Genomic DNA, 19,114 nt, shown 5'->3' with positions numbered 1-19,114 from the left:
AAACCATCACTTATTTATTTACTTACCTTTTCTCCCATTGCTGAGCACTTACGTGTCCAGTTTTTCTCTCTTCCATTTTTTTTTTCTTGCCTACAAACGGAGCTTAAGCACCAGGGGAGCAAATTCTGAAGGTGCCCCAGGAGCAGCTCTTGCTGTTGAGGCCTCCTTGGGGTTCACTGCTCTCAGGAGCCAGGGAGAGGAGCCCCACCTCCCCATGGAGGCAGCTATTTACCATGACAACCACTTGGGTCAGGAAGAGAGAAGATGCTGGCAGGTGGGGCCACACAAGTAAGCTCCCAGGGCTAGGCAGCCGGGAGCCTGGGGTGCTGAGGCTGATGAGACCTGACTGTTGGGGGACCCCCTGGGAATGATGGATGAGCCTCTAAGCTGCCTTTACTTTCTTCACACATCCATCAGGCTACCAGGACTGAGAGCCAGAAGCCTCCTTCTCATCAGGGCAAAGTGGGAGACAGAGGTCAGGGCTGGAAGGTGGGTGGCTGGGGCAGACTGGCCTTCGTTCTTGCCTCAGTTTGCTTCTGTATCTCCGGTTTCCTCACTTGTTTTTCACTGGATGAAGAATTTTCTTCCACATATTTCTTAATTTGGTTTGAATTCCAAGCTCCTCGAGGAAATTTTCATAAGGATTCCCTTGTGCATAGCTGCCTGCCAGAGGAAGAGGTTTCTGGGTGAGAGGAGACCCGGTCTTCTCAGGAACTTTCCCAGGAATGCAGTGAGCACAGGGGAGGATCATGGTGCACGGACCAGCGTCTGATGGGCCAATGTTCGCCCTGACTCTCACACATGCACAAATGCCGTTAAGCAACCCTCCTCCAAAAGAATTCTCTGTGACCCTTGGGCCACGCAATATTCATTCTTTAAACTTTTCTTTAAAAAACAAACAAACAAACAAACAAAAACATAAAAGCAATACAATTGTAAACACCCAACTGATATCAGTAGTCGCCTATGGGGTAGGAGGTGATCAAAGCAGCCTTCCAGCTTTCATTCCATGTACCTCATGCCTCAGAATCATGACAAGCATTTATTTCTGTATTACTTTGATAATTTAGAATTTGATTTAAAAAAACAGAAATGGATGAGGGAGTAAAAATATTCCCCATAATCCATTAGCCGAGGCAATCGATGGAAATACTGAGCCTTTTTCTTCCAGGCTTTTAAAAAGGAATTTGTTTTTAATATACGGCAATAGTCGCTTTATAATAAAAGGGCTCTTTGCATTGTAGTCAGACTTTGTGGTGCTTTTAAGTAGCAGGTGCCTTCGGTTCCCCTCTAACCTGCCTCTTCACATACTTCAGCATCGCCTGAGTGGAAGGATACATAAATGGGCACAATGTGGGTGGGTTAGAATGGGTATTTTCAGAGGGGCTGGAAGCCCATAGGAGCTCTCTCCCTTCTCAGACTGACAGGGCAGGTCTCCAGAAAAGCTCCCTCTCTCCAGGGACCTCCCCAGGACTCGCTTCTGCTGACCTTTGCTTTGGATTCAGTCTTGTTTTGGGCCCTCGCCCTAGAACGGGATGCTTGCATCCACAGTCTCCCCCCAGCTCCTGCCTCACGGTTTCCCTTTGCTGCGAGCCTGCCCTCCCATCGCCCCAGATGAAGGCAGTTGCCTCTGGTACCTCCTCCTTCCCCTGCTGGAAGCTGGAGCCCCTCTTCTATTTGCTAACTTTTCTGAGGGCCTCTGGCTGCGGCATGATGTTTACTTAAGGGGCCACTTGGATGCTGGAAAGTCCACATAACGGTTTTGAACCCTGAGGTAAGAATGGCCCTGCGTGATCTCCTTTCACCCCTCAAACCCCACCCCACGGCCCTCTCCAAAGCCATCCATCTGTTGAGGGCTTTGAAAAGCTAAGGGAGGTCCCAGGGCATGGAGGTCCCAGGCCAGGCTCCCTCGGGCTGGTTGGCCAGGGGAGACATTCTAAGGTCTCAGGACATTCCCCAGAGAGGGAGACACACAGTTCCCGGCAGGCCTGGGTTGTCCTCACAGGGGAACCAAGCATGATGAACTCATGTTTTGATCGTGGCCCATGGGAGCTGCTCTTGGCACTGGTTAAATAGGCAGGAGGTAAACACACAGCAAGGAGTCTGGGGACGGTGGCTCCCTGCGCAGTGGGTTTAATTATAAGATCAACAAATGATGACTGGACAGAGAGTGGGAAAAAGAGAGGAGAGAACCTCTCTCACCAGCTCCCGCCTCCACCTTTCCATTGCCAGTGTGTCGGCTCGCTCTCCTCCCGGGTTACTTCCTCTGGAGTGTGGAGTGCATTTTCGTTCTTTACTTTGGTTCTGATTACAAAATTAATAAAATCTCATTGTGGCAAACTTGGAAAATGCAAAAAGTATAATGGACAAAACAAAAATGTCCCCAAATCGCATACACCAGCCATGGTTTTTCACATGAAATGGCCTTATTTAGCACTCGACACCAGCTGAACTCATCTTGTTGATTTGTTTTTTATTATCTAAATCATAATCTAAAATCAAGCTGTTTTTTTTTTAAATAAGTGTTTGCCATTGGGTTTTGGGTTTCTTTGACTGGTTGTATGTACACAGTATACACAAGTTGGGTTGTACAGAAGCCCAAGAAAGAGTCTGTCTTAAGTCTCATACATAGTTAATGCCCAGGGCCCAGGAGAGTGCCGGGCACATAGGAGGTGCTTTAGTGCATGTCTGATGAATNGGTTGGGGGTTGGTGGGAGCTGAGCCCTGGAGGCTCATTCTCAGGAGGGTACTCGATCCTGCAGGAAGGAAAACCACCTCCCTTGAACCTTCTCCCTGCTCGAAGGAGGAATTCAGTGATGCAGAAATTAAGAAAACCCTCCATTTGGGAATATGGTCATGTGATTGGAGAGCAAAGAGACATGAAAAAGTCACCCCCTTTACAGATGGCTAATAGAGGGCAGACAGGTAGAGCACAGATTAATTAAATCCATAGTAAACTGCAGATTTTCATTTTCACTAAAAACTTCAGTCTAGTTCTTAATGCTAATTATCTGGAGGAAAATCATGAGATATTCCCTTCTACTCTCAGCTCTATTTTAGATGAACAAATTCACATTTAACTAACATTTATTGAACATCTACTATGTACTACGTACTTTCACATACCCTACTCGTGTGATCCTCATGACAACCTCTTTTAAACAGGGATTAGTCTTTCCATTTCACAGATGAGAAAACAAAGGCTTATAAATGTTGAAGTTATTATCCAAGGACATAGAGCCATGTCCTCCAGAGAATAAAAATTGACATCTTTGCCTTCTACCCTGATAGCAAAGAATCCTTCCTAAATCAGTTTTAAGCCCACAGTTTTTTAAAAAATTTAAATTGTGGTAAAAAAAAAAAAATCTAACATAAAATTTACCTTCTTACTCATTTTTAAGTGTACAGTTCACACAGTGTTAAGTACCTTCGCATTGTTGTGCAGCCATCACCACCATCCATCTCCAGACTGAAGATGGAACTCTGTACCCATTTAACTCAACTCCCTATTACTCCCATCCCCCAGTCCCTGGAAACCACCATTCTACTTTCTGCCCCTAAGAATTTGACTGCTCTATGTACTCTATGTAAGTGGAATCACACAGCAGTTGTCTTTTGGTAACTGGCTTCTTTCACTTAGCATAATGTCCTCAAGGTTTATCCACGTTGTAGCATGTGTTAGGATTTCCTTCCTTTTTAAGGCTTAATAATATCCCATGTACATACATACCACATCTTGTTGATCCATTCATCCATCAATAAGGGGTAACTTGGATTGCTTTCACCTTTCGGCTGTTGTAAATCATGCTGCTGTGACCATGGGCGTGCAAATATCTCTTAGAGACCCTGATTTCAATTCTTTTGGGTATATACCCAGAAAAGGGAGTTGCTGGGTCACATGGTAGTTCTATTTTTAATTTTTTGAGGGACTGCCATACTGTTTTCCATAGTGGCTGCACCATTATACATTCCCACCAACAGTGCACAAGGGATCCAATTTCTCAACATCCTCACCAACAGTGGTCTTTTTCTTTTCTTTTTTATAGTAACTACTATAATGGGTGTGAGGTGTAAGCCCTCAGTTTTATATCCTGCTCATTGCCCCCAATAACAGGAAGGTTGTAAAGAAAAAGGGGCTCTGTGCATGTGGACAGTATTCAGACAGACATTAGGCTCTGCCAGTAAAAGGCACTGAAATATTAACAAGGCCTAAATTAAAGGAAGGAAATACCATGTACATAGACTGGAAGTTTTAATATTGTAAAGGTGTTAATTCTCTTCCAATTGATCTATAGAGTCAGCATAATCTCAACCAAAACTCAGTAGACATTTTGTGGAAGCTGACAAAGCCCTTCTGAAACTTATATAAAAATGCAAAAGAGCAAGAATAGCTAAGACAATTTTGAGGACAAGAACAAATCTGCAGGACTTATACTATCAGACTTATTATAAAATTCAGTAATTAAGACAGAAGGGTATTAATTCAGAACAGAAAAAATAGGCCAGTAGAAAAGAATAAAGGTCCACACATACATGGTTACTTGATTTATGACAAAGTTGACACACCAGTGCAGTGAGGAAAGGATGGCCTTTTCAATAAATGATGTTAAATCAACTGCATATCCATATGGGAAAATGAATCTTGACCTCTACCTCGTATCTACATAGAAATAATCAACTGCAGGATAATTATCGTTTTAAGTATGAAAAGTAAAACAAATACAGTCTAGAAGAAAATACTGGAGAATATCTTCCTGGCCTGGGGTGTAGGCAAAGATTTCTTAACAGGATACAAAAAACACCACTGTAAAGGAAAAAAAATTGATAAGTTGGGTTACATTAAAATTAAAAACTTCTATTCATCAGAACCACCATTAAGCAAGTGAAAAGACGAGCTACAGAACGGGAGGGTATATTTGCAATGTATTTATCCAATAATGGCAAAATTAATTAGAAAAAATAATTCAATTAATACATGTGTAAAATGTTGAGGGGCACTATACAAAGGGTATCTTAATAGTGTGAGCATATAAAAATGCTTAAATTCATTAGTTATCAGAGGAATGCAAATTCAGACTGACACAAAGTGTTAATGAAGATGCAGAGGAACTGGAACATTCATACATTACTCATGGGAATAGAAACTGGCATAATTATTTTGGAAAACTGACAGTATCTGCTAAAGCTGAATATATACATAACCTATAATCCAACAATCCTACTCCTAGGTATATACAACCTCAGAAGAGTGAGTACGTATGTGTCCCAAAACCCATGTTCAGGAGTTTCCGGAACAGCACAATCTGTAATAGTTCCAAAATAAAAATAAAAAATATCCACCTACAATAAAATGGCTAAATACAATGTGGAAATTTATGAGGTCAAATACTGTAGAGCAGTGGTTCTCAGATGTTAGTATGCATCAGAATCGCCTGGAGGGCTTGTTAAACTGATTGCTGGGCTCTACCTGCCTGTCCCCTGGCACCACGCAGAAGATATCTCACCTTCCTTTCCCTTAGCTGCCCTCACCATAGTTGAAGATGGCTGCCAGCCACCCCTGAGTGTTCTCTCCTCTCCCATTTGAGCAAGAGGTGGGACTAAGCAGGCATAAGAGGAAGCCTGGTTTCTGACCATTAGCACACACACACAATTCTCTCTTCTGGCAGGTCAGCCCTGCATCCTTGGCTATGCTGATATACTGGTGAGCATTACTTCACATAACTCTGACAATGTGACTAGAGCATAATTATGGTAGCCATCTTTATCTCCATTTTATAGAGAAGGAATTGACCATTAGCTGGATTAATTGCAAGGTCACGCTGCCAGGCAAAAATAGAGATGAGATTCAAACCCACATCTTCTTGCCCTGGGTGTAATGCTCCTCCCACCATAGCTGGCTGCATCCCCAGAATGCTAAGCATCCTCCTCCCTCTTCTCCAACCATCCAGCTCCTACCAAGTTCCAGGTCCAAGGGGAGGCCCTCTTTCTCCAGGAAGCATAGACTGCAACCCAAAGCAAGATGCTTTTGCCTGATATGAATGTAGTATTGTTTAGCTACATAATTTTCTTTTGGGCATTAAAAGCTCAGCCCTGAAAGAGCTCTGATAGGCCGTGTCTGCTGTTTCTGCAGCTAATTGGCTGTCTGGGGAGGTGGACGCAGCTGCGGTGAAATGCTGATCTTTCAGCCTAATCACACAGAGTGAGCTGGGATATTGCTTCCTCCATGCATCAGCATTTTTTGAAACAGTTGCTTATGACTTTGACAGAGCCCAGTGGAAAGGGGGACACCCTAAGATTAGCCTGTGGCCTGGAGAGATTCAGCACCAAGGCCAGCAACTCAAGCCCCACTGGAGGGTAAGAAGCCACAAAGCAGAGGCTCTTAGTCCTGGCTGCAAGTTGGAATCACCTAGAGGGCTCCACCTCTGTCCAATTGGATTGAAACTTCTTCGGGTAGATCTGGCATACAAAAATTTTAAAACCGCTCTTTCCTCTAGGTAATCCTAATACACAACAAAGATTGAGAATAACCATAGTAATGAATCAACAAATACGAGGTGGAGTGTTCCAAAGAATAGACAGCACTGGGGGACCATGAGACTTAGAGTTTTAAAAAGGAACCTTTCACAGAAGGTCATTTAGTTGTCCCCCTCAGCCCTGCTTCTGCGAAAACTATTTCTGGCCCACTCTCGATAGGTGAGTGCTACTCTCTCCACTCTGGCGCCATCCTCCTTGGGCTCACTTCTTATATCCACTAGAAATAGCCTAGACATTCCTCATGGCAAACTGGAGAGCTCATCTGGGTCCAGTACAAAAACAAACAAATGCGCACACACGCCCAGAAAGAAAGCAGACATGACAGAAGCATGGGAATTGGCAGAATGTATTCTGCTTTGAGGATTTTAAAAAAGAAAAATCAAAGTGTTGCTCAGATGTTTATAATGTGATAAAAATTGGAAACCACTTTATAGTTTAAAAAATAGGGTGTTGGTTATATTTATACAATTAAACAGTCAGGAGGTGGGTGTCTGCATATTGAAATTCAGTGCAGCGACTGCAAAGTATGCTGAATATGAAAATTTAATGACATAAGAAGCTGTGCATGCTGTAACACATGGAAATATTTGGTCACAAGATAATATGTGTTCCAGTTTTAAAAAGTGCATGCAAGTGTTTAGATATTTTAAAAATGAAAAATATGCCAAGTGTAACAGCCATCATCATAGAATGTTGGAGAAATTGGTAATTTTTATTTTTCTTGTTTTTTTTTTCTATTTGATCCTAATTTCTCTAATAAACACATATTATTTTATCAGAGGAAAACAATTTAAAAAGCTTAGATGCCGAACCAGTGAATTGCTCCATAAGAATTTGCCATTTTCAATAAAGGGAGTTGTAGGCTGAAATAAAATTTCATAGAGTATCAATAGCATTCAGATAATGACAACAATATAGATCGTTCCCTGGAATAAAGGACTTCCTTAAGGCAAATGTCCACGTTCTTTTGGAGTTAAATATTAATCTGATAGAACCCAGCCTAGGCTAGGAGATAAATTTTAGTTTATGTAAAATTTTTATGAACTGATTAGTGGGTCGGATCAAAGAGCAGGACCAGAATAGAGTCACAAAGAGGTCTTAGAAGATAAAGCATTTCTTGTTAATTCACTACCACTTTTCTAAAGGGACATGAACGTGAATGAGGCATTTAACTACCCAGGGTCGGCAACACACCTACAAACCTGAGTCACGTCCCAGGTGGGAAGTAGGGCCGGAAGCAGAAAGCAGGCAATGAGAAGGAAACTTTGCCCAACCTGTCATCCCAGATGAACTGGGAAAGACACTCTTGGTTCTCTTTCCATAGGCCACCTTCAGCAGGGAAGAGGAAAGAAATTAAAAAGCTGGAATGGTATTCACTTGAATATAAATACCAAGTCCTGCTTGATGGAGTCTTAGAGGAGCCATGGACCAGATGTCATCATCGTCACTCATGCACGACCATAAATGATTAAGTATGATTCAATGTAAAATGCTCAAGCTTCCATTAATGCTTCAGGGCTTCAATTTCCTACCAATGTGGAATTTCTGAAGTGCTCTTGGTTAAACAGAACAGTCTCCACCCATCCATTAAAAAACATACTTTCAATACTGACACTTTCCAAAGCAGCCTATTTCTCTTTTTAAAACTATAATTTAAACAATTTAAAATAGGCAGTATATGTGAGTAAGAAGTTAAGAGTCCCTTTCATCTATGACCTCCAGTCTGCTCAATCTGTTTTCAGAGGCAACAGCTCATACTATCTTCCTGAATTTCTTTACCAATATTCTATATGGAAAATAACCCATAAAAATGGGCAAAAGATTTGGACATTTCACCAGAAAAGAAATACAGATGACAAATAAGCACATGAAAGATGCTCGACATCATTAGTTATTAGGGAAATGCAAATTAAAACCACAGTGAGACATCACTACACACCTATGAGAATGGTTACAACTTAAAAGACTACCAAATGTTGGTGAGGATGTGGAAAAATTGGAACTCTCATAGACTGGATTGTAAAATGGTATACTTTGGAAAACTTGGTGAGTTCTTACAAAACTAAACACACACTTGCAGTTGATCCAGACATTCCACTCCTAGGTATTTATCTGAGAGAAAAGGAAATATATGTCCATACATAGGCATGAACATGAATATTCATAACAACTTTATTTGTAATGGCCCCAAACTGGGAACAACTCAAATGTCCAACGACAGAGAAGTGGATGAACAAATTGTGGAATGCTAGGCAGCAATAAAGAAGAACCATCTCTCAGTACACACAACAATGTGGATAAATCTCAAAATAATTATGCTAAGTGAAAGAAGCCAAACCCACTCCAAAAGAGTACATATTGTATGATGCCATCAATAAAACTTTAGAAAATGCCAACTAACCTATAGTGATGGAAAGCAGAGCAGTGGTTGCTTGGGGATGACGGGGTGGGAAGGGGTCGCAGGGAGAGATTTACAAAAGGGCGCAAGGAAATTTTGGGGGATGATGAATATGTTCACTATCTTGATTACAATGAATGTTCACTTTAGAAATATGGTGCTTATTGTATGTTAATTATACCTCAATAAAACTGTTTTTAAGAACATATATATATGTGTGTATGTGACATATGCACATCATTTTCCCCATTAAACAACATATCTTGGAGATCATTCCATATTAGTCCATAGTAAGTTACCTTTCTTTTTAACAGCTGAATAGTATTCTATGATCTAGATTTACATAATTTATTTAGCATCCTCCTTCTGATGGACATTTAGTCTTGTAGTCTTATAGTTACTTACAGTCTTTCTTTTACAGTCAATACTGCTATGAACATTCTGATATATGCATCTTTTTACATCTATAAGATAAATTCTTAGAAGTGGAATTGCTGAGTCAGAGATTAATTTACAATTTTAACAGAGACTATGAAATTGTCTCATTTTTCTCACTGGATCAAGTCCTGCCTGCTCTGAAATGGAAGGAATGGTCCCCATGTGGATTAAAGGCACTGCCAAGCAGCTATGTGAGTTCCACAAAGTAAGATTTCCTTGGTGATCATGCTCCTATGAGCTCATAGTGCAGTCCCGGGTTATGATCACTGTTTCCAAGCTCTCTTTGGCAATAGGATTGTCTTGAAATAGTTGTGGGAATCAAGTACCCCATACCAGGGTGCCTACTTTACCTGACTAATCACAGGGAAAGGAAACTGAAGGACTGGGCTGCTGTGAAATAGTGAGGTGGCAATTAATAACGAGACCACAGTATCTGACATCCATTTCCAAGTGTTAACAGCCACTGCACTTCAATGCAGGGCAACTGAATCTTCCACTTATCTCTCCTACTTTCTCAATAATTACTGAGCACCTAATATGTTTATTGCTAGGGGTCGTGGGCGCGCAAAGGAAAATAGGAGGCAACGAGGAAGAGCAGGTCAGGAAGTCTTCCCAGAGGAAAAGTCATTAAGTAGTCTTCTTTCTTTTTTAAAAAAATTAAGGTGACTATGGCCCTGCCACCCTGAACAAGCCCGATCCCGTCTGATCTCAGAAGCTAAGCAGGGTTGGGCCTGGTTAGTACTTGGATGGGAGACCACCTAGGAAGACTGGGTGCTGTAGGCATAAAAAAAAAAAAAATTGAGGTGAAATTCATATAGCATAAAATTTATTTTTTTAGAGTATACAACTCAGTGGCATCTAGTACACTCACATCGTTGTGTGACCACCACTTTTCTGTAGTTCCAAAATATTTCATCATCCCAAAAAGAAACACGTGCTCGTTAAGCCGTTACTCCCCACAGGTAGGGTTTTTTTTTTTTAAAACAAAGAAGAGGTATCTTGTAGGCAGACTTGGAAAGGAGGGCATTCCAAAAGAGAAACCTTATAGAGGCCTTGAAACATCAAGTCACTTGGGATGGTGCAAATGTGAGCTGTGGGGGTGAAGAAGTGATGGGGGGAAGCAGGAAGGAAAAGCAGGGTAAGGGGCAGTGAAGACCGTATGTGTGCCAGCTTTGTCCGAAGCAGCTCGAGCTAGTCAAGGGTGATACGGAGAAACTGGTGGTCACAGGACCCATGTGAGTAATCTTCACCCCTGGAGGAATACTGTCAACTTTGATATGAATTCTATTTGAGCCAGGGTTTCTCAACCTTGGCACTACTGACATTTTGGGCTGGATCATTCCTTACTGTGGAGGGCTGTCCTGTGCATTGTAGGTTATTTAGCAGCATCTCTGGCCTCTACCTACTAACAACTAGTAGCATCTATCCCGCCCTACCCTGATTGTGACAACCAAAGATGTCTCCAGGCATTGCGAAATGTCCCCTGGGGGAGGGGCAAAATTGCTCCCAGTTGAGACCCCTGGAAGGACTCTGACCATATACTTCATGATTCTAAGGATGGGCAAATCGCAGTTCTGTGGGAGGCACCCCTCCAAGCTATATGGGGACAATAGGACATGGGGCAGGATCACCTCTGAGGGCCGGGTTTGGGTTCTAAGCTTACAAACACAAAATAATGTTTAAACTTGGTGGCATTTTTTATTCCTTCCTCCATTTACTCAACAATCACTTAAGCCTACTATGTGCCAGGTACTGAGAATACCACCACGGGGATGGGTTACTGAGGGATTTAGCATCTCGTTCTTTTACCTGCTCATTCCCACAAGGGACATCTCAGTTCCCTGTTTCTAAGACAGCAGTGGCTCATCCTGGGAGGGGTGGGCAAGGGAGGAAAGTGAGAAGACTGAAGGAGCCGTGGGAGAGCTCCCTGTGGGAGACTGGGAAGTGATAGGTGAGGAGGGTCGCTGGTATCAGCGTGTGACTTGCTCCCTGCTAGTATCCCAGTCTCTCACAGTGCTCCCGGGAGTGTCGGCACCTCAGGGAAATGGCTGTGGGGTGGTATAGGGTGCACCTGGAAGGCTGAACCCCAGGCCCAGGAGTTCTTGGCTGGGATCCCTGTGCCCAAGAGTGACATAGAAGCAGAGCAGCTGGTGGCTTCAAGGAAGACTATGTGGGCTCAAAGAGGGAATATATCGGTGGTGTCCAGTGTGAATTGAAGTGCCTGTCCCAAATGTTCTGGACTGTGAGACTCTTGGGGACTTTGTACACCGAAGAGGCAAAGGAAAGGAGATTCAATTATGACCAAGATTTTTTTTTTTTTTGCTAAGCCCAGTAGGATGTGGACTCTGAGTCAGATTTAACTGAATTTAGAAGAGTTATGTGAGTATCTGCATTAAGTTCATACACATGATATAAAGATGAAAACTGCCCTAGATCTCCTGGGACCTGCGGTCTAATATAAAACCCCCTGCGCCCCCACATTATTTGTTGAGAACGTTCTGAGGAATTATACACCATTGTAATCTTTGACTTCATTGGATTTCAACAACTGCATAAAATTGCTAGAATCCATTCTGCAGATGAGAAAACCAAACTCAGAGTGATTTAATGATTGCCCATGGCCCCAAAGTATCAGATCCACAGCCAGAATATAGGGCTTCTGACTCCAAGCCTTGTTCTTTTCACTACTGATTATAGTTCACACGGGATGAGGAAACTCTAGCTAGGCAAAGGGCGGCTGATGGCTAACAATACAGTAAGTGCTTACTTAATGCTGATATAGGTTGAGACTTTAAGCAAAATGATGTATAATGAAACCAATTTTACCATAGGCTCATTGATATAAAAAAGAGTTAAGTTCCTATGGCATCTCGCCAATATTATAGTGAACAAAATGATATTATTTGAGGACCTGCTGTACTCTGCTCTCTTGGGCTTGTTTCCTTATCTGTAAAAGAATACCACCTCACTAAGTGAACAGGATTTTGTTTGTATGAGTATGTATGTACGTACGTACGTACGTACGTATGTAAATATGTATGTATGAATGAAACAAAGTGCTGGCTGTGCCTTCCATGTGTTAACTCACTATAACACACTGGCACAGATAATAGGGAACTGCCAGATATTCTTGAACAGTGTGATGAAAGGTTGTAAGTTGTTTAGGAAGATAAACTACACAGCTCTGTGCAGAGTGGATTGAGAGGGGTTATATGAGAAGCAAGGCATCCAGGACAGAGGGCAGCTGTTACATGCAGTCCAGTAATGAACAAGGCCCCGGCTTGTGGGCCATGTGTCGGGAACAGGAGAGGGAAATGGAGACTGAGCGTGAAAAACACAGAATGCCGCATTCTCAGCATATTATGCATGATGAGTGGGAGAACTGTAAGAATTAAGTGCCACATTCATTTACAAATAACTTGTCACTTGGGGGAAAATAATTATGTTTAAACCACACTTTTTGGCACTGAGTTAAAAGTAGATACCAACCATTTTGTGTGCTCCCTCTCAAGCGGAAAACAATTTCAATAGTAAAAGACCGATTGGATGTTTGAAAATATCTAAAAGAAATATACTAATTAAGAGAAAGTGACTGTTTCCTGAGAGCTTTATATCTCCAAGGAAAGAAACTAAAGACCACAGATGAGAGTAACAAATTAGAAGATTACTTTACCGATTTTAATGATCTCGGAAGCTAAGCAGGGTCGGGCCTGGTTAGTACTTGGATGGGAGACCACCTAGGAAGACCAGATGCTGTAGGCTAAAAAATATTTCAGTACCCAATCTTCTTAGCTTTTGAGCATCTTCAGAGAGTAAGTAATAAAGAGCTTTGCAAGCAAAGCTGCTCTGCCAAGGTGGGAAAGCTTAGCCAAGTGGAGCAGAAGACATGAGGCTAAAGTGCCTTCCTCTCTGTTTCAACTCAGCCAGCACATCTGGATCTTCAGGAGGAGGAATATACTTGTTTTTCTCCTGGCTTTTGCTGTAGAGAAACAAGAGAAAAATGTCCCGATAACGAACATCTTTGATGAGATTCTGCAGCCACCTGTTTTTACTTCTAGGCATCTCTGGTATCAGACAAGGCATATTGGGCAGAGCCTCAGATCCCTTTCCAAGGAAAGGTCAGGTTAAATAGGAGTGGTTGCCTGTAAAAGCCATTCCACCTGGAAGAGAAATGCGCCACTATCCTAGTTTGAGTGGCAATGGCTAAGGATCTGTGCTGAGGTACTTTGTCAGTCATCTCTAGGAAAACCTCTGTTTCCAGACTAGAAGGTACAAAGAGTTGGGCAGAAATTTTGGTTTAAATCAAGCCACTAACAAAACATTTTCTGCAACTTCAATGTATTAGTTCTTGTAAAGGAAAAGTCATTTACAAACAAGTCCTTTTTTAAAAAAATTAAGCGTTTTGCTAGTAGTCAGCACTCCTTGAAAATAATCAAGCCACAGGGCTTTAAATACATTCTAAATGTGTGGCCTTTAAACCAGGCAAAACTGGTGGTTCTTTGATAGCTTCTCTCCTAATCATGAAGTATAGTTTAAAGTGTATTTTGTGGAACTAGCATAAGGTTTGGCCTCAAAGAGCCCTCAAGATTCAAATCCTTGCTTTATTGTTCAGTCTGATTTTGGGCAAGTTACTTAATCCTTCTGGGCTTGTTTCCCTATCTGTAAAAAATAAGGCTACCTCATGAAGTGGTGTTGGATTTTATGTATGTCTCCGTGGGGGTGTGTACATATAGGACTAGGAACATGTCAGGTAGCCAAAAAAAGGAACCCAAGGAAGAGGTGGCACTTTAGAGGCTATGTGAATGGATAGGAGGGAAAAGCTGGGGTGGGCAAGAAAGGAAGAATAGTGTGGTCAGATAAAAATGATGAGGGGGATGGTGAGTCACTGCTAATGGGGACAGGGTTTTTGAGGTGAAGAAAATGTTCTGAAGTTAGACAGTGGTGCTGGTTGCACAACTAGTATACCAAAACCTGTATGTATGCTTTAAAAGAGTGCACTTTATGGTATATAAATTATACCTCAATTATACTGTTATTTTAAAGAAAAGGATGCAGAAAACATAACATTTGGAGACGTAATGGGAAATAAGGAATTTTCAAATTCTCTAGTGGAGTAGAGAATCAAGTTCTGATCTATAGAATAAAAAGTCATTATGTAAGGAGGGTGGGAACATTTTTCTTGCTTAATTCTAAATTTTACATTCCCGTCATTCCTTTAGTAATTTCATTTTGATAAGAGATTCTCTACTTCTTGGGCTAAGTTTTTCCTGGGACATTCATATGATGATTGTGAGTGATAGCTGATAGCTTTTTAGTACCTGTATTGTTTTACCCTGAGTTTTTTAGGACATCATGATCCCAAACCATCTCGATGGCAGTGTTCCAATATAAACAATCACAGGCACGACCATTTAGATTTCTAATTTATTATTAAATTACATAACAAAGCTTCTTCTATACAGTCAGAAAATGTGCATTTAGATGAGGACAAAAATTAAATACAAATACAATACAACTGGTTCCAAGAAGCCATTTTAAAAGCAAAACATTAGAAAGTGCATTTGGAATAGATTTTTGAAAATTTGTATTGGCATTTTTCACGAGGAAACATCTTTCACCATGGTACAGTGTGATTGGAATTGATTTCCCTCCCTCTCTAAGAGCTAACAGGATGGCAATAAATGCAAATACTTTGATACTAAAGTGAGACCTTGGGTACAAAGAAAATGAGAAAGACCTCTCAAGACATGGCTGAGCTTTGCCTCAGCTTCTGATCCAATAAACATCCTTAAGATTCACTTGTTCTTTCCTCATTTTCTTTTCCCCTGTAAAACTTAAGGATACACAGATTTATAAAGGAGAATACTTACCCTAAGAGGCAACATTTGGGACTACGAATAGAAAATACCTTTTGACCTCCCAACTCTGACTGGCTCTGACAAGCAGCTTACTGTTGACTCCTGAGCCTATCAACAGGTCTATTAGTTTATAAAGACCATGATGAAAAGCTCTGCATCTTTTTGGAGACCAGGCTAAACAACCCCTAACTCAAAAAGAGAATGGAACATAACCATTTTAATTTTCTGAGTAGACTCCATTTGCTCTTCAGTTACATTTGCCACAAAATTCAGTGTAACACTAGATGTGGCCATTTATCCTCAATAGCTTAATATTGCAAGTTAGAAAGCCCAGTCTACTTCCAAGAAATCACATCTAGCGAATGATCACACGAGGTATTAGAAAAACATAAAGCCTAGTCCAGTTCTTTAAAGTACTTTTCATCAAGTTGAGATTATTAACAGTGAAATAAAAAATTAACAGTGGGAATACAAGTCCAAGGTACCTCAATTCTAAAAGTCATTATATCAAAAGGCTCAATAAGCACACTTTTCTATTAGGATGTATGCAGCATCCAATAGTAAAGAATTAAATATTATTTGGTTCCAGGTACAAAAAGTGCCCCCCATGATGTCTCCTCTCATTATCCATCTCCATTCTCAGGATCTTAATCCCATGCCTGATCTGAGTACTGGCCAGTATGGAAAAAGTGAATTTTGGTATAAAGGACAGAGGAATTGTGGAGAAGGAAAGCCCTTTTCCTAATATTAGAAAATAAAGAGTGAGAAATGCAGGTTTATAGGAAATCCTTCAGCATCTAATAGTAATAATAAAAAAGAATGTAGAGAGCAAGGACAGATCAAGTAAAGCACCTGGCTATCTGTGCTTGAACTTGAGTAATAGAGTTATTAAACATTTTTTACTAAAGCTATCAGCACATGTTAAAAGAAAATCTCAGAAGTATACCTTTTTGAATTTTCTGTCCTTTATGTTGCCATGATTTTTCAAACTTTATGTGAAATGAAACGTTTTGAGTGGTTACAAAAAAAGTCTCAAAAGGAAAGATCCATTATATCAGACAAGAGCTCAGGGAGAATACTTACCCTAAGAGGCAACATTTGGGACTACGAATAGAAAATACCTTTTGACCTCCCAACTCTGACTGGCTCTGACAAGCAGCTTACTGTTGACTCCTGAGCCTACCAACAGGTCTATAAGAACAGCAAGAAAGAAGAGAAAACCAAGACGACTTTAAAAAAAAATTAAATGGGATGAAACAGAGTTCAAATCTGCTACCAGGGGATACAAAATTGAGCCTCTACCTGTAAGTGGCATACTTCTATTTCCTTGCTCTAATGTTTCTTTCTGCAAACGAAGGAACCGTAAGAGGAAAGAATGAGCACTGTCCTAGCTATCTACATTTGGCCCTGGGTCACCTCACTATGGGCTACAGCACTGGGAGGTTAGTCAGAAGGATCTGACACCAACATCTACACCACGCCTTTTCAACTTCCTTGGAAGAACTAGTTTCTTTATTTTCATAAAGAAAATAACCAACACAATTCTATTACTTCATTTAAGCAGAACCTTAATGGAAAGGCTCATCAGTCATCAAAAGTGTTTGCTTGCTTAGCTGCAGAAGGTTAGACTAGCTCAGGTTCTAGTTTTACTGTCACACAATCAGCTTCAATGAATGCACCAAATAATCAGACCAGTGAAAAAGACTGGTAGAATAATTAAATAAATAACTTTATTATATTTCAGATTTTATAAATGCCAACTATATAGCAACCAAAGTTCCATATTCTAGCTGAGGCACAACCACCAATCAAAGCCCTTTGAAAAATCAAAGATAATAAAATATCAGGGGAGAAAAGTTCTGTTCTCCCGACAGAGAATTTAATAAATGAACTTATTTCTCTGATCTTTTAATGTTCACACTGGGAAAACTTAAACTTTCTTTTAAGGGCATCCCCAATCAACTACTGATCAATCAATCCACATTTAGAAAAATAAACCTCATTGTTAAAAAAATATATATCAAATGCCCTTCACAACCAGAACATAATAAAACTTTGACACCAGAATGAAAAACTTCTCAGCCTCTGTATCCGACCATGGATTAGTCTACCTATCATCCTGTATATTAAGTTCATCTGAACAATATCATTGACACATTAAGATGTAGTTAAGAACTACATGCTAATAACCTTTTATTCTCCATGGCACAATCTAAAGCCAAATTGTAAATACCATAATAAATTCCAATAGTGAGAAGCAGCCTTCTTTCTTGGTGAGGAGTGTAGATGCTGGAAGTCTTCAAACTATTTATGATAGTTCAGTTAGACAAGTAATGAATTTACAGAAACTGAGAAATGGTTAAACAAAGGAATACTGGTGGGTGGCTTAAAATTTTGTCACTGTCCAGGGATGATAACAGAAGGGCAGGTGCAAATGGAGACAGATTCTGTCACATGCACCTTCAACAGTGAAACCATTCTCTGGATGTTTGGAAAAGCTCAATAGATTTGGAATGAATAGGTTTTCAAAGGACACAGAATTCCTGGTACATTGGGCAGTAGTTCTCAGAACTTCTGTTCATAAATCATGAAGCATTTACAAATGGAATCATCTAAATGGAGACCCCTCCATGTCTTTTTTCATGTGGCATGCTGGGTAGATCTCACTGAACCTGAGCAGTCCCCTCACTCAATGACCAGTGTTAATCCTGATATGATGCGGCAGAGCTGTTGTTCTTGATGTTTTCCCAGCAATACAGCTAACCCCAGTGCGTGTACACTTAAAAAAAAAAATGCTTTTTTTTGCAGTGTTTGTCTTGTTTCAGATAACCTCAACTCTGTTGAAGTTGGCCTGTCAGCATCTCAAAGAATCTATGAAAAATGTAATTTTTCTTGAATATCAAAAGAGTTGGGGACTCAGAATAGAAACTTTTTAGCACAGGTTATCAAGAAATGACCTGTGATTTCTCAACATAAGTGTAAAACAGAAGGACAAGAACTATTTTTATTCACAACCCAATCTGGTGGCTGAAAGGAAAGCAGTCTTTGGATACAGAGAGACCTGGTTTTCTGAAGAATCCAGCTGTTAAGACCTGGCTTGTCATCGGCCTTCCACACTGTCACTGAAGCACAGAAGCTCTGTTTCTGATTGGTTAACTTACCTCCTGGGGAGACAAAAGCAACCGAAAACTTTTTCTTTCTCTGTTTTGTTTTGTTTTTAACTAAAAACATAAGGAAGTGTGTGTTAGAAAAGACAGTACAGAAAAACTGTGGCTTCAGCTCACCCTGACCACATCACCGAGTCCATCACTATCAGTCGTGAATTAATCCTGCAGGTCAGGCTAATTATCAGGACAGTCAACTTCTTCTTCCTACTTTTCCTTATTCTAGATCAGGGCATAAAAGTGGTGGTTGTCAAGAGTCCCTGAAGATGTTCCATCAATGGAAAGCATACAACAGCAATAGGATGGTACAGACACCAATAACACCACCCAGGATGAGTGAGTCTCGCCGCTTCCTAAGGTTGATCCGCTGGATCAGGCTGTTCACAGCAGGAAAACGATCTTTGGGGAATCGTTAAGGTCATATTTGAAAGAAGCCTCTTTAGTGAAAAGTCACAGAAATCACAAAAATAGAGATCAGTGGAGTCCAGAAATAATAAGTGATGGGAAGAAAATCATACTGAGTCTTTAGCAAGCACACATGTCAAAACTGGAAATGCCCAGGTCCCAAACAAATTCAGGTTTCCCAGTACACTGAAGTACATGAGTAAGAATAATGAAAAGAAAAAAAATTAATAGAGAGGGAGAAGAAAATAACAATGACGACAACTACCATGTATTGAGGGATTACTGCCAGGCTTCAGTGAGGTCAGGGTGGGCTAGTG

The 19,114-nt window shown here is 40.8% G+C and overlaps 1 protein-coding gene and 1 pseudogene across 2 annotated transcripts in view; one reads left to right on the top strand and one right to left on the bottom strand.

Annotated features, from left to right (window-relative positions):
* The first annotated feature begins 10,034 nt into the window (after positions 1–10,034).
* On the top strand, positions 10,035–10,153 carry LOC120621394 (uncharacterized; annotated as a pseudogene).
* A 6,780-nt stretch (positions 10,154–16,933) lies between these two features.
* Positions 16,934–19,114, bottom strand: part of GOSR1 (golgi SNAP receptor complex member 1) — a 49,503-nt gene continuing 47,322 nt past the window's right edge. For both annotated transcript variants that reach the window (XM_039886214.1, XM_039886215.1), the window contains exon 9: positions 16,934–18,791. In XM_039886214.1, the coding sequence (XP_039742148.1) occupies positions 18,667–18,791 (125 nt within the window). In that variant the 3' untranslated portion in view covers positions 16,934–18,666. The remainder of the gene's footprint in view (positions 18,792–19,114) is intronic.

This window comes from Pteropus medius, unplaced genomic scaffold (assembly GCF_902729225.1).
Source record: "Pteropus medius unplaced genomic scaffold, Ma_sr-lr_union100, whole genome shotgun sequence".
Taxonomy (NCBI): domain Eukaryota; kingdom Metazoa; phylum Chordata; class Mammalia; order Chiroptera; family Pteropodidae; genus Pteropus; species Pteropus medius.
This window is presented reverse-complemented; position numbering and strand designations above follow the sequence as displayed.